Source organism: Globicephala melas, chromosome 12 (genome assembly GCF_963455315.2).
Source record: "Globicephala melas chromosome 12, mGloMel1.2, whole genome shotgun sequence".
Classification (NCBI taxonomy): Eukaryota; Metazoa; Chordata; class Mammalia; order Artiodactyla; family Delphinidae; genus Globicephala; species Globicephala melas.
The window spans coordinates 57,863,492-57,886,330 of NC_083325.1; the positions used below are offsets into that span (position 1 = coordinate 57,863,492).

The following is a 22,839-nucleotide window of genomic DNA, read 5'->3' on the forward strand; positions in this document are numbered from 1 at the left end:
CCGAGAGCCGGGAGGACGTCGAAAACCTTCTCCGCGGCCGAGGCTGGGAGGCTGGAATTGCTGCCCGCCCGCCCGGAGCTCCAGAAACGCGCCGGCTCCTCTCGCCCGCGGTGGCCGAGGCCGCCGGGGTGGGGGCGCGCGGGGGGCCGGGGCGCCGGCGGCGGCGGGGCGGAGCGCGCGTGAGAGCGAGTGCGAGGCTGCGGGCGGCGGGCTGGCGGGCGAGTGTGCGCGGGAGGAAGGGAGGGAGGGGAGCGGAGCGCGCGCGCCGCCCGGGCCCCGGCCCTCCCAGCCTCCCGGCCTCCGCGCTGCCTCCCGCCCGCGCGCACCGGCTGCCTGCCGCCGCCGACGCTCCTGCTCGCGCCGGCGCTGCACGGGAGCTTGCCCGCCGCCGCCCGCTTTGTGCTTCCCCCCGAAGATGGGAGCGACCTTTCCCAGCTCGGGAGCTATTTAAAAGGAGGGAGTGCGCCGTCTTTCCTACTAACGTGGAGGAACGGGGGAAGGATCCAGCCGCACTCCCCCAAACCAGGTAGGATCTTCGGAAGGGCAGCAGAAAGGATTTGGTCAGATACCGCCAACTGTTTTCCATTTGTTCAGAAGGCTACACTTCCCTCCGCTTTGGCAAAGGACCAGCTCCTAAATTGTGTGTGTCTGTGTGTGTCCCCACCCATTTTCTGGGGGTGTCCGCGCTTCTCGGGGAGTGAAATTGCTCTGGCTGGTGCGTCTGGGCGTTGAGGGTGCCCGCCTGCCAGTGCCGGCTGCCGGAGCAAGAAAGGGCTGCTGAGGAGAGATGCTGCACCCTGCACCGCGCTGGGCTTAAGGATTCAGGGCGCGAAGAGCGAAGTCCACCCGGAATGCAACGCTGCTGGGGATCCAGGCGTCCCCACCCACTGGGCTCTGCTCCGCGGTCACCCCTCCTCCCGGTAATCCCTGGGGTCTTCCCCAAGGCCACACTCGCGAGTCTCCTCTTTTCCGGCCAGCCCTGGGTGCTCCTTCAGCATCGACTGCGGAGAGGAGGGAGGTGTGGCCGGGGCGGGGGGACAGGCAAGGGAGAGAAGCGGCGGGGGAGTGGGCTGCAGGGTCCCAGTCTCTGGGCACCCAGCCCGAGTGTGCGTTGGGGATCCTGCGCGCAGAGGCATCTTTCCCCAGGACATTCGAAGGGAACTTTGCCGCTGCATTGTCTGCCTCCGGAGCTTCGCTGGCTCTTGGGGAAATGGTCTGTGTTCTGAGACGTGAGGATATCCTCCTTGGATCCTCCTTAATGAAGAAGAGGGAGGTCTTCTGGGTGGACGGTAGGCTACAGAAACCAAATCCACCCAGGCGATGCTTTTAAAAATATAGTATGTGTGCCTCCGTGGTTTTTCAATTCCCCCTTCCCTTACGGATTGTGTTGACTGGTGAATGGCTTGGGCCGGCAATTCGTATTTCCCTCTCCAGACAAAGTGGCAATGGTTGGGTTGGGAGCAGAGTGATCAAATTTAACAAAGAATTTTGTGAGAAAAAGCAATGTGCTTGGTGTCCGCAGTCGCTGGAAAGAAAGTCCTGCTTTGCACTAGGTATTTGTTTAACCCCTCTTTGCCTGGCTCCCTTGCTGGCGCTGTCTACTGCTAGTCAGCCACTAGTGGTTGTGAATATAACAATACAAACTTTGTCCTGCTGGAGGTGTAAAGACTAAAAAAAAAGATATCAGTAGGAGGTGAAGTGGAAGAAGCTTTTTAAAAAATGACGGATGTAAAGACAGTACAGGCATCCCTATCATGGAGGAGCTAGTAGAGTAGGTGGAGAGTCTGATCAGATCTGGTTAAAGGCATAGCTTGGGTCTCTCCGAATAGGAGCAGCTGAACATCCACAGTCTAGCATCTGTGTGAAGATTTCCTAAGGGAAATGGGGTGCAACCAGGAGGGGATTCTGAAAGCATACCTCCCACCCACACTCCCCAACACACACACACACACACACACACACTCACACTCACACTCACACTCACTCACTCACTCACTCACTCACTCGCACGTTTTCTCTTTCTCAGAGCTACTTGTGCAGCAAGTCAGGAAAAGAGGGAGGAAAATGTATTTAGATGTTTCATTCATTTCAGAAAAGAAAACAAAGCCGGAATAGGAGTGATTGCTTTGAGGCTCCTCTTTCAAATCCTGTGTTGCTTGAATTTACCTCTATGGGTTTGCTAAACTTGCTTAATTGTGAGGTTAGTCTCGCGTGAAAAAAAGGAGGAAGAGAGAGCTAGCTTGCTCCATCTTTGGAGCCTTGAGAGTGAGAAGGTGGGGAAAGATCCCCTTATTTCCTCAGAAGCAGTATGTGTTTTCTTAAATGGTTTTCGTTTTAGGGACTCTGCCTGCTTGAAGGATTCCATTTGGATCTGAGGGCTCTTTAGCTAGGATTTCTCCCACCTACTAAAAAAGGAGCCTTAATTTTTTCCCCCTAAACTGGCTCTTTTATTAAATATGGCATGATTAATTCCCAGGGAAAAAGAAAAAAAAACTGGACAGAGGTAAACTGTTGTTCACTACTGAGCTGTGCAGGGACAGCAAAGAATGTAAGTGTCCATGACAATCAGACTTCCTTTACTCTGTCTTAAAAGCTTAGCAGGGCTGGAAGAGGAGTGTAACAAATTAAAAGAATATGAAGGCTGTGCTTTATATCTATCTATCTGTGTACCTGTCTACCTACCTACCTACTGTCTATCTTTCTATTTACTTTATCATTACTATTTAATGGTTTCTACTGTATCATTTTGGATTAAGATTAAGTACTAGATGACCCTTTTGTTGACCATGAAAGGGAAGAAAAATGCATAGCCCTAGCAGTGCTTTAACTACAAATGAAATTACAAAAGGAAGGTGAAACTGCAAAAAGAAGGTGAAGTATAGTCAGTAACACCTACAGGACTATTTGCAGGAATTACATTAATTGCTCTTTCAAATTTACTATGTGTTGAAAATAAAATATTCCAGGAGAGCTTCAGCATTTTGTTAGCAAGCTATATTTAAGATGTTTTTTATCAGACAAAAATAGACTTTTATTTATCTTGCAAAGTAAACGCATAGTTCCTTCCCTGTAAGTACTTAATCTGTTTCTTTGACAAAATAAATGGTGAGAAAAGCTCTGTAGATCCAACGAAGTTGCAAGTACAAAGCATACATTTAGCTCATGGATGGGTTTTTCTCAAAGTAAGTGCATTTTAGGACTGTACCATCTGATTTTCATGTTGCAATTCAGTAACAGAGGCCCTTTCTCCGTGATGACTTCAGGTAGAGGAAGAAAAGCACGTAGGTAAGAAGCGAGCAGTCTGCCCCATCAGCATGGAAATAAACAAGAGCTAAATTGGAATAGAAAGTAAATCTGGAAAAAGAAATACACAATTAAAAGAGGATGGTAGAGCACATACCTTGCAAGCTTGATATTTTTGCTGTATGTATGTATGTTGCTTTTCTCTAAAAATTGTTGCTTTACATTTGCTAACAACTTAGGAATCAGAGTGCTGAGATCTCACTTCTTCCAGATCCTTCCATCCTCTTTTATTTTTTTTCCTCTAAGGGATAAATGTCTCGTCAAAACGTCTTCCAGTATCATCCATACCTCATGGTCCGACCTCTCGTCATAACCTCTACCAAACGGTTTCCCATCTGATCCAATTCTTCTGCTCCCTCTTGTGGCAAATGTTCTCCCTGACTTTCCCTAGATTTCAGAATCCATTCCCTCAGCTGCCTATCACTTAGGTTCTAATTTTCAGTGGTAATTGATGCTAACGAAGGCAGTAGGTTGCTGAACTCGCTGCTTCCAATTTTCTCTCTGAACAAAGGGAGGTCTATCCCCTGGAGATGTCCTTGAGCTTTAGTGGAAGTAAACGTCAGGTGCTGTCTGACCCACTGAGATGGACTGGGTTCTGGGAAAGTGAGCTTTCAGAGTCTTGCCTCTGAGACTCTGATTTGGACTCAGGGCTAGTCCAGTGGGGCCTCATTAAGTGAAGTGGGATTATTTTCAGTTTTCTTTTTTTCTCTTCCAAAAGATACCTGTGTGTGAATGTGTCTGCATCTATCCTCTCTCTTTTTCTCTCTCTTCCTGCCTCCCTGTCTCCCTCCTCAGCCTCTCACACGCACGCACACACACACACACACACAGGCCCATGCAGGCCAAAGGGCACATGCATACGCACATGCGCACACGCACACACACACACCATACACACACACTTCACAAAAGATATACAGCACATATTTTGAAAACAACTAATCGATGATTAGGTTCTCAAAAGGGTTTATAAATCAAGCAGCTCATTTTCTGAACTGGAGACTCCTGGGGTAAACTACTCTTACTGGCATGATTTCCTCACAAGCAGTTGAGAATACAGATGAGACCAGGCGTCTTTTTCTAGCGTGTTGACTCAACTTGGAAGACAGTTGCTCGCAGCCCATGAGGCCTCAAGTGTTTGTTGTAGGCTCTCTTTGTTGTCAACTATGTTTTGAACCCTAAGTGTTTTATGTCTACATTTGTGATTGTCCTTTGATCGGCGCAGCCAAGAGTGTATAGTAAGTAACAGGATAGACCAAGGTTCACGAGAATCCCGTTTTCTCGCTACCTGAAACTTTCTAGCCAATTTCAGGAGGAGGAGGAGAATGTAGGGAAGGAGAAAAGTCCTGAAGTGATGGAAAGCAGCTGAAGTGATGGAAGTGTGTTTGTGATCAGGGGCAAGTATGTTATAGGCAGCTGTCTAGAAAGTGATTTGAGAAGCACAAAACATCCCTGGATTCAAAGCATTTATCCTTCAGCCAATGTAGGATCAGAAATTCTTACTATTAGAGACATTCATTTGAATAAAGTAATTCTATCTAGTAGATCCCTAATAGAACGCAACGAGATTACCTAGGAAAGAGCTACCATTCCTTCTCACAAACGATTCGCATCTGTTCATTTACTAACTTGGATTGGTTTATCAGATCAGCTGGCAGAAGAGTTCTGAGGGCTGGAACACAGGATGATGCAGAGGAAGTGAAAGAAGTTTGAAATGGGTTGCTGTCCAGTTAGTGCCCCCAGAGGGCCATTCTGATGGGGAAGTACCCGGGAACCAGGCTGCTGAAGTGGGGTGGGGGGGGGTAGAGAGTAGCCAGACAGAGGCAAAGATAAACTGTCACCCTGACATTTTACTTCTGGGTCAGCAAAGGTAACAAAAATTTGATCTTTCTTGAAAATTTACTCTTCTGAGAAATGGGTGAAGTATGTCCCGTAGTGTGAAATCATATGCTTAAATGGCTTCTACTGTATCATTTTGGAATATTCATACTAGTAACCTAGAACACTAGTGTGATACTTGTTCGGACAAATGTTTTTTTTTGCATACGTAATAGACATAGGAACATAAATGTAAATATTAGAGTCCATCTTAATTTTTTAGTTTAATTTATTTTTTTAAAATGACATGTCACTTTAAATTTTTATTTATTTATTTATTTTTGGCTGTGTTGGGTCTTCGTTTCTGTGCGAGGGCGTTCTCCAGCTGCGGCGAGCGGGGTACACTCTTCATCGCGGTGCGTGGGCCTCTCACTGTCGCGGCCTCTCTTGTTGCAGAGCACAGGCTCCAGACGCGTAGGCTCAGTAGTTGTGGCTCACGGGCCCAGTTGCTCCGTGGCCTGTGGGATCTTCCCAGACCAGGGCTCGAACCCGTGTCCCCTGCATTGGCAGGCAGATTCTCAACCACTGCGCCACCAGGGAAGCCCCATCTTAATTTTTTAGAAAAGATAGAAAAAGTCATCACTCTGTAGATGTCATTGCATGTGAAGTCAGAATAAGTTAATAATTTCCTGCTTGAATCTAATGTGAAATGAAGTCAAACAGACAAGAGAGTGATTCAGCAATTTTCTTCAATCCAACTGTGATATTTATTGAGCACTCAGTGTATGCAAGGCACTGCGCTGGGCTTTTCAGAGAATGCAGATGCTGAAGAGGAGTTATGTGATGTTTGTTGAATACCCATTATGTTGCAGACATCAGTCTAAGCACTTTGTACATGTTTTCTCACTTAACACCGTTGCAAGAAAGCATCCTGATCTTGACTTAAAGATGACGACTATGGCTCGGTTAAATAACTTGTCCAAGAGTGAATAGGTGATGGTACCCGTTTTTGAGGCTGTTTCAAAGCCATGCGCAAAACATGCTCTTTGCGCTGTGTTCCCTGTTCTTAGGGATGTACGGTCTAGAACGCCTAAACACTGGGCTGAGTGAGGTAGATGGATGGCTGCAGCTATCTAATGAGCCCAGTGCTTTAGAGTTGAGAGGAAGAAGAGAACATTGGAAAAGGCTTCATGGAGGAGGAGGAAGCATTTTAGTTGGTTCTCAAAGAGTGAAAGGACTTTGCAAATAAATAAAGCCTCGCTATTTTTAAAACGTGTAAACCAGCCCCAGCTAATTTATGACAAGGACCACCCTGGAGCAAGGTTAGGGCCATTTCCAGACTTCAAGCTAGCTGCATGTCCCGGTTAAGACCATGCCATGGGAACTGTGGATCTGAAACAGATGCTACCATAAATCACTGCTCGCATGTATTTTACACGGGAACCCAAAATTGATGAATTTCCAGCATGCCTTGGAGGAGAGGAGCTGTATCAGTCTGAGAGGTGAAGCAAGGAACAGACCTTAAATTTGACGGTTATGATTTCTGGGCCATCACAGGTGGTTTTTCTTTCTTTCTTGAGCACCGAATGGCTCTGATGCTTTCTCCCTTGAGCTTCTCCAGTTCCTCACTTTCGCTTCCCCCTAGAGCACAGGACCCGGGGCCCCCTTTGGCTCTGCTCCGTTCAATGTATAGCACCCAGTTGCAGCAGGTTTAGAGAATGGGTCTGCTTACTCTACACGCCAACCTCCACTTCCTCTCTGCACCTTGGTAGTGCCCCCAAAGTGAGTGGCATCAGCCAGGGGCAAAAGGATAGAGCTTGGGGAGGGGCTCAGTCACGTGTCACATGTCCCTCAGAAGTTGCAGGTTGTCACTCTTCCAAAACCATCTGCCTTTCAAATGCTGGGGGATGTGAGCCCCCTGGAGCTGAAATTTGTGAGTTGATGTTGGACACAGTTGGTGACTCTTCCCCCCCCCCCCAACTTAACTCCTCACTTTCTTCTCCTGGCCGTGCAGCTGCCCCTGGCCCTTTTTCAGAACTTCTCCTTATCAGTGCTCGTGCTGCTTAGACCCATAGCTAGCACTGGAAGACACATCAGAGATCAGCTAGTTTTTTTATTAACAAATAAGCAAATGGAGGCCATATGAAATTAAATGACTCAATAAGAGTGAAATGGGACATTATTGAATCTAGATCTATGACTCTGAAGTCATTTCACCAAAGTTACATCTCCCTTTTTTCTTTGATAATATAGAAGCCCTCTAGAAATGTGCCTGTGTTTTCTGGCCTCAGGAGTCCGTGGATGTCTAGCAATGATTTCCTCAGGTGGAAAGAAAACTATGAATTTGCTTCTATATCGAGGATATTGACAAAAGCAATGAAGTTCCCTATGGTACTCAGACCAGAGTTCTCTGAGGTCAGCAGGCATATCATGTTAGTTTTAATATTTGTTTGAATTCAACAAATGGCATATTTTACATTGTGCAAGATACTTAACTTTTCTGTGCCTCATTTTCTTCATCTATTAAATGGGAGTAATAGTAGTAAAGAACCTTATGGGGTTTTTGTGAGGAATAATACATTAATGCTTGTAAAACATTTGGAACTGCCTCTGGCACATGAGTGCTCAGTGAGGATTGGTCCTTCCTACTTGAGAGATGACCAGTGAGAGAGCACTGTTTCTACCTGTGCGCCTTTATGTGGACATGCTAATTGCGAAGGTCGCCATGGAGAGCTCGAAAATAAGGGCATACATAAGGACTACACCAAAGGTCACAAAGCAGTTTTTCAAAGCCACATAGTAAATATTTTTGGCTTTGTGGACCACAGAGCCTGTCACAGCTACTCAACACTTCTGTTGTAGCATGAAAGCCATTGACGATACTTAAATGCGTGAGCATGCTGTGTTCTGTAAAACATTGTTTACTTACACTGAAATTTGAACATCATATAATTTTCATGTCATGAAATATTGTTTTTTAAATTTTTTTCAATCATTTCAAAATGTAAAAAAAAATTAAATAGGCATTATAAAAACAGGTGGTGAGCTAAATATGACCTGTTGGCCATAGTTTGCCAACTCTTTTTTTTTTAATAGATCTTTACTGGAGTATAATTGCTTCACAATACCATGTTAGTTCCTGTTGCACAACAAAGCGTATCAGTCATATGCATACACAGGTCCCCATATCCCCTCCCTCTTGAGCCTCCCTTGAGACACAGATTGTAAGAGATACACACAGGCCGTCTTAGGGGGCTGCAGGAAACCCAGCAATAGGGGTTGGTGTCGTGGGAAGAGATCTGGCCTAGAAACTTAGACACCTTGTTTTAGAGCCTGGCTCTGTCACTTCTGAGATGCATGGCTTTGAAAAAGTCTTTTAAGTTATGATGGCCTGAGTTTTCATGTGGGGGAAAAAGGGGAAGGGGCAACGTTAAATGACTTTTAGGGCCCTTCCTGGCACTAAACGCATTTTAATGAAGGGGAATTGGACATTTGAGATGGGTCATGGAGGACGGGTAGAAAAGCATGAGAAAGAAAAACAGGGTGCATATTTGGGTAATTTTTATTTAGTAGCTCAGTTGTCTACCAGGAACAGTAAGCCTGGGGAGTTAGACAGGCAACGTATTGATGACCTCGAACGCCAAAGTGAGGGATCAGAATATCATAGCTTGGGATTGTTAGCCAAATTCCTCAGTTTTACAGATCAGGCTGAGAAAGGGAAAATGACTTGTCCAAGGCCACATGACTGGCCAGTGAGAGCCAAGACCAGCACTCATTTCTTTTGGCTCCTAGACCAACGACCCTTCCAATCTACCATATTGCCCCCAGCAGCATGCAGTTAATTTCAACTGTCTGACTGTGACCTCAGAGGGGTAAACTCTCATGTAAATTACGGAAGCTGTTTTTAGTATTGTCTAAACATGATCTCAACGCCCAGCATATCTAAGAAGGTAGGTCTGTGAGTAATCCCATTACAGAGAAGGGTAATTGCATAAGTGTTAACCTAAGGCCTTGCACTACAGCAACCTTTAGCCTGGCTTCCTGCTGAGTGTCTTTTAAAAAGTTTTGACTCATGTTATTTCATCAGCAGTCTTCCCTAATACCCTAGTAGGTCAGGTTCTCCATTACTGACTCTTGTAGGACTGTGTTTTTCCTTCATAGCATTTATCAATTAATAAATGCTTCTTTCTGTAACAATTTAAATTAACATCTATCATCTGTCTTCCCATCTAGATAATAAATTCAGGGAAGAGAGAGATTGTGTCTTGTTTAGTTCATGGTTCTAGCCCCGCATATCTTGCCAGATGTATAATAGACATTCAGTGTTTGCTGAATGAAGGAAGGAATGCATGTTCTCTCATTAGTCATTGATCCTGGTGAAAACAGTCCTTGCTTAAGCAAGGACTTAATAGGCAGGTTACTATTTTCACTTGTTAATGAAATGATTAAATGATGAGTATTTCTTTCTCCACTAAATTTTTTCTCTTTTTCAAAAGTTCCTATGTAATCCTCACCTATCACAAAAAGACAATAACATAATAGTTGTGGCATAGTTACCAACATTAAAACCATAAGCCATAAGCCGATATTTAAACAATTCTTCAAATACAGGTGTATGGGATTGGTTTAAAGGACATGTTCACTAGATACCTTACCTAGTAGAGAAACTGTATGTTTCATAAACTGTGTTCAGGGTTTTGTGTAAAAAGTTCATATTTTCCCTCCCAAAAAGCTACTCAATTTATTTCTGTAAACAAAAATTTGGTTAGTTCCTTTTTAAGCTGCTTCCATTTAAAAAATGGATTTTTTGTATATACATACACACCTAGTTTTAGACCCATGTCACTGTGTATATTGTCAGGAACTTTAGAATATTGATGAAGGGTCACCATTATGTGAGTATCAACTTGAGGTTTGTTTTTCTTTTAATTTCTTTTTACTTCCTACTTCTGTTCTCCTCAAGAGCATCTTATTCTTTAAAGGATTATGCTTTTTGACTATGCAGGAAACTCTAAAAGACCTACAGACTTCGAGTTGATAGGGTCGTATCCCCCAAACAGCAATCTGCTCGAAGATGAAGCTTAATGACTCAGGGAGAAAGCTGATGAAATTCACCAGCCTCTCTTCACATAACCAGTATTTTCCTTATTAAAAAAGATTTTTTTTAAAAAAGACATCTGCATGTTCCTATCACATAGCTTGAAATTGGAGTCTGTGTTAAACATCCCCAGTCCCAAGAGGCAGACTAGCGAGCCAGAAGAGGGACTGCAAAGATTTACCCTTGAGTTGAAGGAACAGGGGAGTTGGTGAGGTCCCACCCAGAGCCCCTCGTGTAAAGAGCACAGCTTTCCTCACCACCTAAGCCTTGCAGTTTGGGGTTTTTGTTGCTGTGTACTGTTGACCTCTGTTCAGGGCTTGTGGACAGAACCTGATTAGAAGGTCTCTGAAGACTCGCGTGGGTCTGGTTCTTTGTCCTGTGTCTATGTGGAGTCCTCGCCATCCTTAGCTGTTTCTCCTTAAGGAAAGCAGAACAAACCCTTGGCAAAATTACGAAGTACGTGTAAGTTACTCCCAATGATTTAATCTCCTCTTTGGGGGGCCCCGTTGATGCTCCTGTTAGGGTCCATTTTTCTCTACCCTCTTCTGTCTTACCTCACACACACAGTCACCAAGGGGCTTCATATTTTGATGCTGTCTGGAGTCCCAATCTGTGACAAGGAGAGCCCATCTGATACACTTTCATATCAACAACTTACTGATATTACAACAAACGCTATCTTCTAATTTTAAGGTACTGCCTTCCATCGAGGACCTTATTTAAGTCCTCTGCTCTCCAGCCTTTGTTTGCTAAACATGCCCGATGCCCTTTATGCCAGTTTTTTCCTCCTACCCAGTTCTGCCTTTCTACCCTACGTGCCAATGCCAAGACCACCCCTATCAGAATCACCTAGGGTGCTCGGGAAAATTCAGATTTGGGGGTTCCTCCTTAGAGATACTGTGTATCTGATGATAGGGCCCAGTTGTCTGCACTTCAGTGAGTTTTCCAGATGATCCTTAGGTGACCTGAAGTTGAAAAAGCATTGTTCTATGCCTTTTGTCATATCATTGCTTCCTTCTGGAATGTCCTCAACTCTCTCCGACTTCTGTCATCCTTCTAGTCCCCTCCTTTTATGGAATTTTCCATATTCTTCTATTCATGGTCATTTGAGTAACTATTACTGGAAGACTGTAACTTCGTCAGAAACAGGGGCCATGAGTCAATCATCTTTGTACTTCCCACGGTGTTTGGTCTGGTGCTTTGCACATAGAAGCCCTCAATAAGTGTTTGAGGAACAAATGAATGAATGATCCCCTCTCTTAGAACTAGAAATATCAGGAGGGCTATACTTCACTGAAACAAAGGTCTGAAGGTGAAATGTCAACAAGCTAGTGTGGAAAATATTTTTAGGTAGGAAATCTTTTTTGGTGACCCAGAAATAAATGCATGCATATGGCCTCATTTTTTTTTTTTTTTTTTTTTTTTCAGTGTGTAAGGTTGAACATCAAAGAAAGGCTGCTCTTTCTCTTCAGGGTGGATGGTGACCAAATTATTACCTGAAATAGTAACCATTGTCCAACACAAGGCCCCTGAAAGATTCAGAGTACAGAAAAGGCGATCCAAGGCCCTCCTCCGGGAATTCACTACATTTGAAATCTTTTGATTCCAGGACTGTATGCTGAGCAGTTGGAGGTTTCTAGAAGCCCAGTTTTATGACCCCAAGACCCCAGATATGTTAACCTGGGAACTAGGTGGTCCACTTTGAGAGCGTCCAGGTGTAGTCACGGTCTCACTGTCTGAATCCCTGGAAAATCTCTCCTCTTCTGTGATCCCCTAGTAATGAAAGAGTTATGTCTTCCAGAAAGGGGACTCACTCCTTGACTCTTGTAAGGCCCCACTAGAATGTGAGCTTCTTTGGGGATATTATCTTTTTATTTTTTTTGGGGGGGGATATTATCTTATTCATCTTTGTAACATGGTGTCTGGCACATACGAGTGGCTAAGAAAAACTTGGCAGACAAACCCATGAATGAATGTGTTGTTTTCCCTTTTATTTGGATTACTTAACAGTTAAAAATTAGTGTCTTGACCCCAAGACAGTAAATCTGTGGGCTGCTGCATTGAGATTCTCGAAAAAATATTGACTTATTGTTTTTAGGGCCAAGTATTAACTTCCTTGTTAGGCTACAATTCAATATCATTCTCCCCAGCTTTCTGCATTGCCCTCTTTTATTTTAGTTTTGCTTGTTCATGGCTAGGATTTCATTCTCTATTTTCTTTTCTCCTGACTGAATGGAAAAACCTTGAGATTATTACATGACTTTGGAGGGATTTCAGACCTCAGATTTTAGCTGATGATCCCCCAAGTGGATCCTCTTTCCCTTGCTATGTGATGAATAGGAGTGCTTACAAAAGCCTTTCTTGCGGGGTGGGCAGGCATGAGACAGGAGAGGGAAACATGAATGAGATGATCCAAAGACACCATTTATTCAGGTGGGAAGGAGGGGCAGCGTGGGAAGGTTATTCCACACTAAGTACCTAAGTAAGTTGCTAAGACAGAACAGTATTGCTAACCTGTGTAGTGAAAACAAACAAATGAAAAGGTCCTGCCGTTTTGGAAAGCATTCTGTTTATCATGCAAAATGCCTGGATTTAAATCCTATCTGTCACTTAGATTCGTATGATTTCAGCCCGGTTTACTTCGATGAACGATTTATTTTTTCTCGTTTGTAAAATGGGAATGACAATACCTCCTTGCAATATTGTCAGAAAAGATAACGAATGCAGAGTAATCAACAGAGCACCTGGGACAAAGCAAGTGCCCAGTCAGTGGTGGCAGTCATGATTGTCATAAAGGCCCCTGAGGGGGGCCCTTCCACTGCCCTTGGTCCTGGCAGAACACATCTGAGGATCGTCCTGGCTGACTCTACATGGAGACCAAGATTAGCAGAGTATCTTCCCTTCAAATTCTTCCTTCCATTGGAAGACTCTATTCTCCACCTTTCTTCCTTCTACCCATATATCCATGTCCGAATGCAGAGGTAATATATTTAAATTCTTCGTGCTCTTTCCCTTTTATGGGGCCTCTGTAATAGAGGTGATTGGGGGTTGGTGTTTGACTAGATGTCTTTTTAGTGTCCTGAAAGGAGAAGAAGATATGCTCCCTTGAGGATGTGCAAAATATTAGGACCCTCTCAACAGAGCAGATGATCTTGGCATTCCAGAAGAAATCAGCAAGCCAGGGCTGGTATAGGAGGACCAACTACCAGGTGCTGGGGAAAATGTCAGGGTCCCAGCCCCTCTCTTGATGCTGGAGATCAGGTTTTCTAGCCTGAGGTTCTCTGTGAATGACTGAATCACAATTCCTCTCCTCTACCCAACACTGACATTGGCTTTTCAGTCTGACACCGGCCTCTGCTCAGTTTAGGGGCATCCCTTTTACATAAGGAACATTTCTAAATGCATATGCCTGGGTTCAGCCCTCGGATTCTGATTCCACATCAGAGATTTGGTGAATCAGCACATGACCCAATGAGAAATATTTTATTCATTTAATAAAAGCAGGTGCTGTGCATCTTCCATATAGCAGGCTCTGCTCTCGGAACTGGGTGAACAAAAGAGACAGAAATCCCTACTCTTACAGCGTTGACATCCGTTAGAGAGAAAGAGAAAGAGAGAAACAGAGAGAGAGAGAGAGAGAGAGAGACAATAAGCAGAACCATTAAGTAAATTATATAGTGTATAAAAAGTAATAAGTTCTAGGACTCACAGGCATAGAGAACAGACTTGTGGTTGCCAAGGGGGTGGAGGGTGGGGAAGGGATGGAGTGGAAGCTTGGGGTTAGTAGACGCAAACTATTACATATAGAATGCATAAACAACAAGGTCCTACCATATAGCACAGGAAACTATATTCAGTATCCGGGGGCAAACCATAATGGAAAAGAATATAAAAAAGAGTGCATATCTGTGTATAACTGAGTCACTTCGCTGTACAGCAGAAATTAACACAACATTGTAAATCAACTATACTTCATTAAAAAGTAATTTCTATATCAAAAAACAAAGTACAGAAAAAGGGTCTCATGACTTTTCAATAACATATGCATTGTCCTAAATCCTAAATCCATCTTTCTTTTTTTGGCCACGTTGCCTGTCGCCCCAGTTGCTACCTTTGATGAATGAGGTGGGTGTTTTCTGAGATGGGACAGGGTCCTGACTCCAGTCTTGTAAGCTTAGGCAAGAGGGCTTGAGCCCCTTATGTGATGTCTCACAGCTTGTCTCCTAGAGGACCTGTCCTCATTTATCAGGCAGCAAAGAAGCAACTCTCTTTGGAAAGAAAAAAAAAAGTAATAGCAGAGAGTCGTTGTGGAAACTGAACGAGCTCCTTTCTGAAGTGTGGTCACGGCCTGATGGCCTGAGGTTGAGGGCCAGAACAGTAATTGGCACACTCAGTGGATGATCAGATAAGAAAAGTCATCCTCTCGCATCATCTCTTTGTCTAGAAGAATTTGGAAGTGCTTGCATCCATAGTGAATAAGAATTTATGGTTGCTTTACTGTTGCCTTAGAAACAGATTCACTGCTTAGCTTTAGGCTTTCAGTCAGCAAGAATCACATAGAAGGGGATTCCAGGTCCTGATGGAGAGTCAGGGAGTTCCTTGGAATAACCCCAGCTGCCAGTCAGCAGAATGAGATTAGGCTGCCCCAAGCATAGGACTGGTGAGAATGCCAGAGGTATTCCTTCTGTCTGAGTCAGTTCTCCTTGTAGTCAAAACCGCCATAGTTCCTCACTGCTGCGCTGCCTAACTACTCGTTGGACCTCCACTGTGGCAGTTTTGATAAAGATCTGTCTTGCAGGTACATACATCCATTTTTGGGACCTCTCCCTTCAACATAGGTGGCTGGGCTCACTCAGTTTGATACCTGTTCACCATCCTTTGTCAGTTCCATTCAGGTCTGCCATCTCTAGGTTCTGGGGCTGTTTGGTTTGTTTTCAAATAAATAGTGAGGGCTTCCCTGGTGGTGCAGTGGTTAAGAATCCACCTGCCAATGCAGGGCATACGGGTTTGATCCCTGGCCTGGGAAGATCCCACATGCTGCGGAGCACCTAAGCCCGTGTGCCACAACTACTGAGCCTGTGCTCTAGAGCCCGTGCTCTGCAATAAGAGAAGCCAAGACAATGAGAAGTCCGCGCGCTGCAACAAAGAGTAGCCCCCGCTCACTACAGATAGAGAAGGCCCGTGCACAGCAATGAAGACCCAATACAGCCAAAAATAAAAACAAATAAATAAATAAATTTACAAATAAATAAATAGTAAGCAGAAGATAATGTGAGTATTCTTGCTACTGTGCTGAAGGCTCATTTGGATGATGTAATGGATATTCCTAAGTAAGAACTAGCTGTGGATGTTAAGAGTTGATCTGAAACCACCATGAAGATCAGCCTACCCTGTGTTACAGAGTTCAGTAGATCAGGGCAGAAGGCGGCCAGGCAGCAGACCAACATATCAGTGGCCTCTATTTCCTGCTTAATTTTCATGAAAATATATATTTGAGGAGAAAGTGGGGAGAGTCAGGTAGAGATCTCTTTGAATCTGATGACAGAGGCAAGACCCTAAAAGAATGGAGACAAAAAATGAAGAAAGAACTCTCATTTAGATGACACCTACCCCATACCCTCACAAGCATTTAGATTTGGCGTTAATTTAATAAAGAAAGAAACTGAAGTCCAGAGAATTCTTTCCAGTTGCTTCATGGCTAATAAGTTATAGCAGTGTTTTTTGTCCACTGACTTCACAAATCAGACCACTGCCACCTTTTGAATACAATTATGACATTTTTGAATTAACCTCAGAAGCCCCCTTCCTTTTTCTCTGATAGTGATGATGGATTTTTACTGCTCAGTCCACCCTTAGACATTGGTACCCTTTGGGTTGAGAACATATTGGGAGATGTGGGTGGGGCAGACCTAAGAGATTGCCCTGAGAGTACTTGCAGGAGAGGTTGCCAGGTAATTGCTAAAAGGTGGGAAAGCGGGGGTCAGCTGTCTCTAGGAACATCCCAGCCCACAGGTTACCTCAGAGCTGTGCATGCTTGTCTAAGCCTCTAATCCATAACATAGAACCGGGCTTGTTGTCATCCTTCCATGGGACTTTTGCTACCTAGGTCCTCCTCTTGGGAGCCAGGAGGTTTTCCAATGGGCTAGTCCAAGCCCAAATCCAATCATTCTCAAAGATTATTTTACATGCTCTCAGGGATGGTAGAACGGAGCAGTGAATTATATCATCTCAGAGACAGACCAGGCTTTGAATCTTAGTTACTATGTGTCTGACTTTCAGCAAGAACTTAACCTGTCCGAGCCTCAGTCTTCCCACCTACAAAATGGGCTTATAATATCTATCCTATAGGGCTATTGTTAGGGCACTGTGCACTGCACAAGTCCAGGGGTGCTATTCGCACAGACTCTAGTGGAAATGGCAACATTAGGAGTTGTGTAACAGGGCAATGCTGGTTCTTAGAAGCATTCGATATAAGGACCCCTGTGAAGAATTTAGCATGGTGTCTGGGACAGTGTTTAAGAATGGAGCCCGGTATTTCGGTCTCAGGCAATCAACTCTGATTTGCTGTTGTGCCGTTTTGAAACTTCCTTCTAAGAAGGAAAATAGTTCAGGGTACAGAAAACACAACGTGCAAAGACTCGGAGGTAAGAAGGTGTTGTCATGTTCAGGGAGCGGAGAGAATTCCCAGATTCTGGAGCTCAGAGGCCGGATCCTAAAAGGTATAAACGCCCTATTGAGGGGATTTGGGTTTGTCTTCAGGGCAATAGGCAGCCCACGAAGAGTTTTAAGGGGAGTGAGAGAGTCTGATCTGCACTGTAGGAAGTTTGTTTTGGCTGAAACGTGAGGAATGGAATGATGAGACTTGGCAGTGGTTTGAAGGGAGTGGTTAATTCTATCAGTTCTGGAGACAGGCGCAGCCTCAAGTCTCTGTCCAGTGTTGGCTCTCTGTGTTCTGTCCTACTCCCTCTGAGCAAATACTTAACCTTTCTGATCCTGACAGGTTACCAAGACGTTTTAAGCTGTACATCTTCCAAAAGGGTCACTGCAAATGTTTCTTTCTCCTTTTTAAACTTTAGATGTTTACCGTATCGTTTTATATACCTAGCAGGCATTGGGGATCATTTATAAATCAGATTTGTTTTTTATAATAGGCAAATACTGGCTTCCTTGTTTCTACTCTTACCCCTATAGTCTATTCTTCACTGAACGAGCAGAGAGATCGCTTGAAAAGGAAAATCAGCTCACATTACACTTCTGATCAGAACCTCCCTACGATTCCCATCTCCCTCACAGTCAAAGCCAGCATCTTATAATGTCCTCAGTGGCCCTCATAATCCATCCCCACTGTGTTCCCAGCTCTTGAGCCCTGCTCCCTTCACTCACTGCCCTCTCAGCACGTTGGTTTCTTCGTGGTTCCTAGACTGTGCAGAGCACAATTCTCATCTGGGTCTTTGCGCTTATCTTGGAATTCTCTTCCTGCAACTATCCACAAAGCTTGGCCCCTTTCTTCCTTCAGGACTTTGCTCAGAGTCCTTTGCACCTTATCAGAGAGGCCTTCTTTAAACCATCCATTATAAAATCATGCATGCCATGTGTGTGCACACACTGACACACACACTAACACACTCACACGCTGACACTTACAGACTTCCTGTCCTGTTGAAATTGCTCCCTACCCCCCACCACTATAGCACTTTTTACCATCTGACATTTACATTTATTTGTTTGTTTCCTCCTCATTGGAATATAAGGTCCACAAAGGTCCTTATATTAGAATATAAGGTCCACAAAGATGGAGACTTTAAAAAAAATTCATTGATGAATTCTCAGGACCTAGAAGAGAGCCTAGCGTACCCTTTTAAATTTGTCTGGGTGGCTCTCATTAATATGGGGAATAAATTGTGGCATAAGGGAGTTAGAACTGGGTGTGCCACTGCTCTTACAGGATGGTTCGTTGTTACCTTGTTTTAAGGAGAAGTCCTGTAACCCACCCAAGCCCAGTAATGACTGAACAAGTAGACACACTGGCCGTGAACTTCTGCATATTTTGAAAATACGCTTCTTCTAGTTTTCGACCTTTTACTTAGAATGGAATTCCACCGCCGCAGCCCTCCGCTGTGTCTTCTTTAGCATGGGAAAACGGTCAAAACTTATCCCCCAGCATTGATGAGCTAAAAACAAGGACTTTAGGTGATGGTGGGCTTGCGGAGGGTGTGCCAGAATGGGCTGGGCCAGGGTGGAGGTTCTCCTGGGCCCAGGTGCAGTTTTCAGTACAAGCCATCAGCCTCAAACATAGGCCAGAGAGTCTAGGTGAATGTGGGTGTGACTCTCAGACAGCCTGAGGCTATGAGCGGGTCTAACTCAGCTCCACTTTTAACTTTGTGTCAGGCCACAGGGCTAAGCTCTGTCTCAGGACCCTTCTTATCCCCGTGTTATCCGATGTCATAACCATAACTGGCTTTCCAGAACAGACCTACCCTGACTTGGAGCAGACCCTTCTTAGCTTCAGCGCCTGCCCCCACCACCTTCACCAGAGCCCTGGAATCAGAGGTGATACAAGGTCACCAAGAGGCACACAGCTTGGTAAGCAAGGCAGAGTGGTGGATGGAGCTACCATGCACCTGAATTCCCCCGCCAGTGATGCTGTTGCCATATCCCTAATTGCTTACTGCCCTTCATCACATGTATACGTTGTGGTCGCTGTCATTTTGTCACATGAGCTAATTTAGATGGGATTATTGCCCTTGCATTTTTGGGTCACTTGAATCCTCTATAGAACTAATATGTATTTTAGAATGGCCATGGGGAGTCTGACATCGACACAGAGAAGGAACATTTTATGGCTGGTGACGCTGATTTCACAGCCTGCCAAGCAAGAGTCTTACTTACACACTCCTAGACCTGGACCTGCTTATCTCCCCTTCCTGTGTGGGCAGCCTGCAGATGCTAGAGCGAGATCTGTACACAGATATGAAGAGCAGTGCTTGAGGAACCAGATGCCCGGCTGCTAATGCAACAGGAGACCTGGGCTTGCTGAAAATTAGGAGGAAACGTGCTCTCGTTAAAACGTGCTTTTAAAAACTGTACTTAATGTGTGGAAATATTGCCTTATAGCAGATTTTTTTTCCTCTCAAGTACAAATGCCATTGAGCTTTGACTGCAAGCAAGCTTGAAGATTTGTCTGCTGCCAAGAGCCATAGGACATGATTTCATGAAATGCAGTGAAAAGTTGTGCTCTAGAATTTAAGATCATCACCAAGCCTTGCGTTGGTAGGATTTTTAGAGTCTAAATTTCATAGCATCACTCTTAACGAGGTGATTTTGGGGATGAAACAGTTTCTGGAAGGTGATTGTACTAACCACAGTTTAAAAGGAAATCTGCCTTAGCAACAAGGAGAAAATTGTTCAATGTGTCAAAATTTTTTGTTTTTTCTCATTGGCTGTTAGCATGCATGCATGTGTATTCAACAAGGCAAGGATATAATTGAACATTTCATTCCAGTAAGTCAGCTGTGTACATTGCTCAGTGAATGGGGATTACATGTAGAAAATCCTCAAGTGGAGAGACTGGGCTGTAAACGTTACCAAGGATTGCTTAATCACAGATGGTTTCTTAGAATCATGATTCTCCGTAGACGTTGTGATAGTCAAATATAAACAAATCATTAGTAAAAGTAATAAAAATAAGTAATTAGTCATGCTTTGGATCTGGATCTAATGATGTGATTCTTTTCCCCCCACCCTCCCCCTATCTTATTTTTCCCAGTAGGTTGGGACAGTTGGAACTCTGCCATTGTCCAACATGCTGCGATTCAGTCTCTCACCCACCTTTTCGATGGGATTTCATGTGTTAGTCATGGTGGCTCTCTTGTTTTCCCACGTGGATCATATAAGCGCTGAGACAGAAATGGAAGGAGAAGGCAATGAAACCGGCGAGTGTACTGGCTCCTATTACTGTAAGAAAGGGGTGATTTTACCCATTTGGGAGCCCCAAGACCCTTCCTTTGGGGACAAAATTGCTAGAGCGACTGTGTATTTTGTGGCCATGGTCTACATGTTTCTCGGAGTCTCTATCATTGCCGACCGATTCATGTCCTCTATAGAAGTCATCACGTCTCAAGAAAAAGAAATCACCATAAAGAAACCCAACGGAGAGACCACCAAGACAACTGTGAGGATCTGGAATGAGACGGTGTCCAACCTGACCTTGATGGCCCTGGGATCTTCAGCTCCAGAGATTCTCCTTTCAGTAATTGAGGTGTGTGGCCATAACTTCACTGCAGGAGACCTCGGTCCTAGCACCATTGTGGGGAGTGCCGCATTCAATATGTTCATCATTATTGCACTTTGTGTTTACGTCGTCCCAGATGGGGAGACGAGGAAGATTAAGCATTTGCGTGTGTTCTTTGTGACAGCAGCCTGGAGCATCTTTGCCTATACCTGGCTTTACATCATTTTGTCTGTCATCTCTCCTGGGGTCGTGGAGGTCTGGGAAGGTTTGCTTACTTTCTTCTTCTTTCCCATCTGTGTTGTGTTCGCTTGGGTGGCAGATAGGAGGCTTCTGTTTTACAAGTATGTCTACAAGAGGTACCGGGCTGGCAAGCAGAGGGGAATGATTATTGAACATGAAGGAGACAGGCCATCTTCCAAGACAGAAATTGAGATGGATGGGAAAGTGGTCAATTCCCACGTTGACAGTTTCTTAGATGGTGCCCTAGTTCTGGAAGTCGATGAGAGGGACCAAGATGATGAAGAAGCCAGGCGAGAAATGGCTAGGATTCTGAAGGAACTCAAGCAGAAGCATCCGGAGAAGGAAATAGAGCAATTGATAGAATTAGCCAACTACCAGGTCTTAAGTCAGCAGCAAAAAAGTCGAGCATTTTACCGAATTCAGGCTACCCGCCTGATGACCGGAGCAGGCAACATTTTAAAGAGGCATGCGGCTGACCAAGCCAGAAAGGCCGTCAGCATGCATGAGGTCAACACGGAAGTGGCTGAAAATGACCCCGTCAGTAAGATCTTCTTTGAACAAGGAACATATCAGTGTCTGGAGAACTGTGGTACGGTAGCCCTGACCATTATCCGCAGAGGTGGTGATTTGACCAACACTGTGTTTGTCGACTTCAGAACAGAGGATGGTACAGCCAATGCCGGGTCTGATTACGAATTTACCGAAGGAACTGTGGTCTTTAAGCCTGGTGAGACCCAGAAGGAAATCAGAGTCGGCATCATCGATGACGACATCTTTGAGGAAGATGAGAATTTCCTTGTGCATCTCAGCAACGTCAAAGTATCTTCTGAAGCCTCGGAAGACGGCATCCTGGAAGCCAATCATGTCTCTACCCTCGCTTGCCTGGGATCTCCCTCCACTGCCACCGTGACTATTTTTGACGATGACCACGCAGGCATCTTTACTTTTGAGGAACCTGTGACTCACGTGAGTGAGAGCATTGGCATCATGGAGGTGAAAGTATTGAGAACATCTGGAGCACGCGGAAATGTTATCGTCCCCTATAAAACCATTGAAGGGACCGCCAGAGGCGGAGGAGAGGACTTTGAGGACACGTGCGGAGAGCTCGAGTTCCAGAACGATGAAATTGTGTAAGTTCTTTCTTTATACCTATGTGTGTGGTTGAGTTGCGTTTGTGGATGTGCGAATGTGTGCTTGTTTTTTTAAAAACTAAATGGCAAAGAAAGAATGGAATAGTTACTATACAAGATGACTTTCAAAATATTGAAATATCCTAGCTTCTAGCTCCTATACCACTGATCAATATACTGTATACCCAGAGATCCTAATTTGATTTTATTTTTACTTTTGTACTTTTACAGTTTTTAAGTACATTTATAGTTTTTAAGTAGATTTATAGAATGAGTCTTCTGACAGAATTTATCCAAGCACTTACAATGGGTTGAAAAATTTGTGTTCTATCTTGATCACGTAATATACACACAGAAAGGGAACATTGAAAACCTCACATTATGTCCTAACTTCATTACTGTGTACAAATTGGGAGAGCCCAAAAAAGAAACATCCCTGAAAAGAATTGCCTGGCTACCAGGGCTGGCTGAAATGATTTCTGCTGCTTTTATCTGACACTGTTTTTGTGATTATATAATGTTTCTGCTTAACTGCTAATGCTTAATTATGACTTAATGACCAATCCTGCCTTTTCAGTTTTATGCCAGTGGGGAAAGTCATTTAGCTCTTATTTAGTTCCAGTCTGATTTTACTTTACATGATTAAACAAACCCTTTTACCCTGCTGGTATAAGGATGGGGAGAGAAGTAGGATTCTGTCCAAGCATCCGAGTTGACAGGGAGCAGGTCAGAGAAAAAAAAGTGGGGAACAATTTGCTCTTCCTACTGGCACTTTACAGTGACATCTGCCAACACTGTAACACAGAATGGCGGGTTGTGCGATAATTATTCCAAAGACAGCTGCCGTTTAGAGAGCTTTTCCTCCTTCCTTGCCGAGGGCCAGGGGCATTGCACTTACCAAAAGCAAACCAGAAAATGTGACTCGATGAGCAGTATCCTGACTGGAAGGACGAAAGGAAACTATTTATAATATCTGCAGTGCAAAAATAGGACATTCCAGTGGATAATTATGTTGGTGG

The 22,839-nt window shown here is 44.4% G+C and overlaps 1 protein-coding gene across 12 annotated transcripts in view; it reads left to right on the forward strand.

Moving 5' to 3' along the window:
* Positions 1-22,839, forward strand: part of SLC8A1 (solute carrier family 8 member A1) — a 443,214-nt gene that overhangs the window by 67,861 nt on the left and 352,514 nt on the right. For 5 of the 12 annotated variants that reach the window (XM_060309336.1, XM_060309343.1, XM_060309333.1 and 2 more), the window contains exons 1-2: positions 749-920; positions 19,989-21,820. In XM_060309336.1, the coding sequence (XP_060165319.1) occupies positions 852-920; positions 19,989-21,820 (1,901 nt within the window). In that variant the 5' untranslated portion in view covers positions 749-851. Of the gene's footprint in view, positions 1-349; positions 527-748; positions 921-19,985; positions 21,821-22,839 lie in introns of those variants that run through there. The other 7 variants (XM_060309335.1, XM_060309342.1, XM_060309341.1 and 4 more) reach the window with 5 other exon arrangements.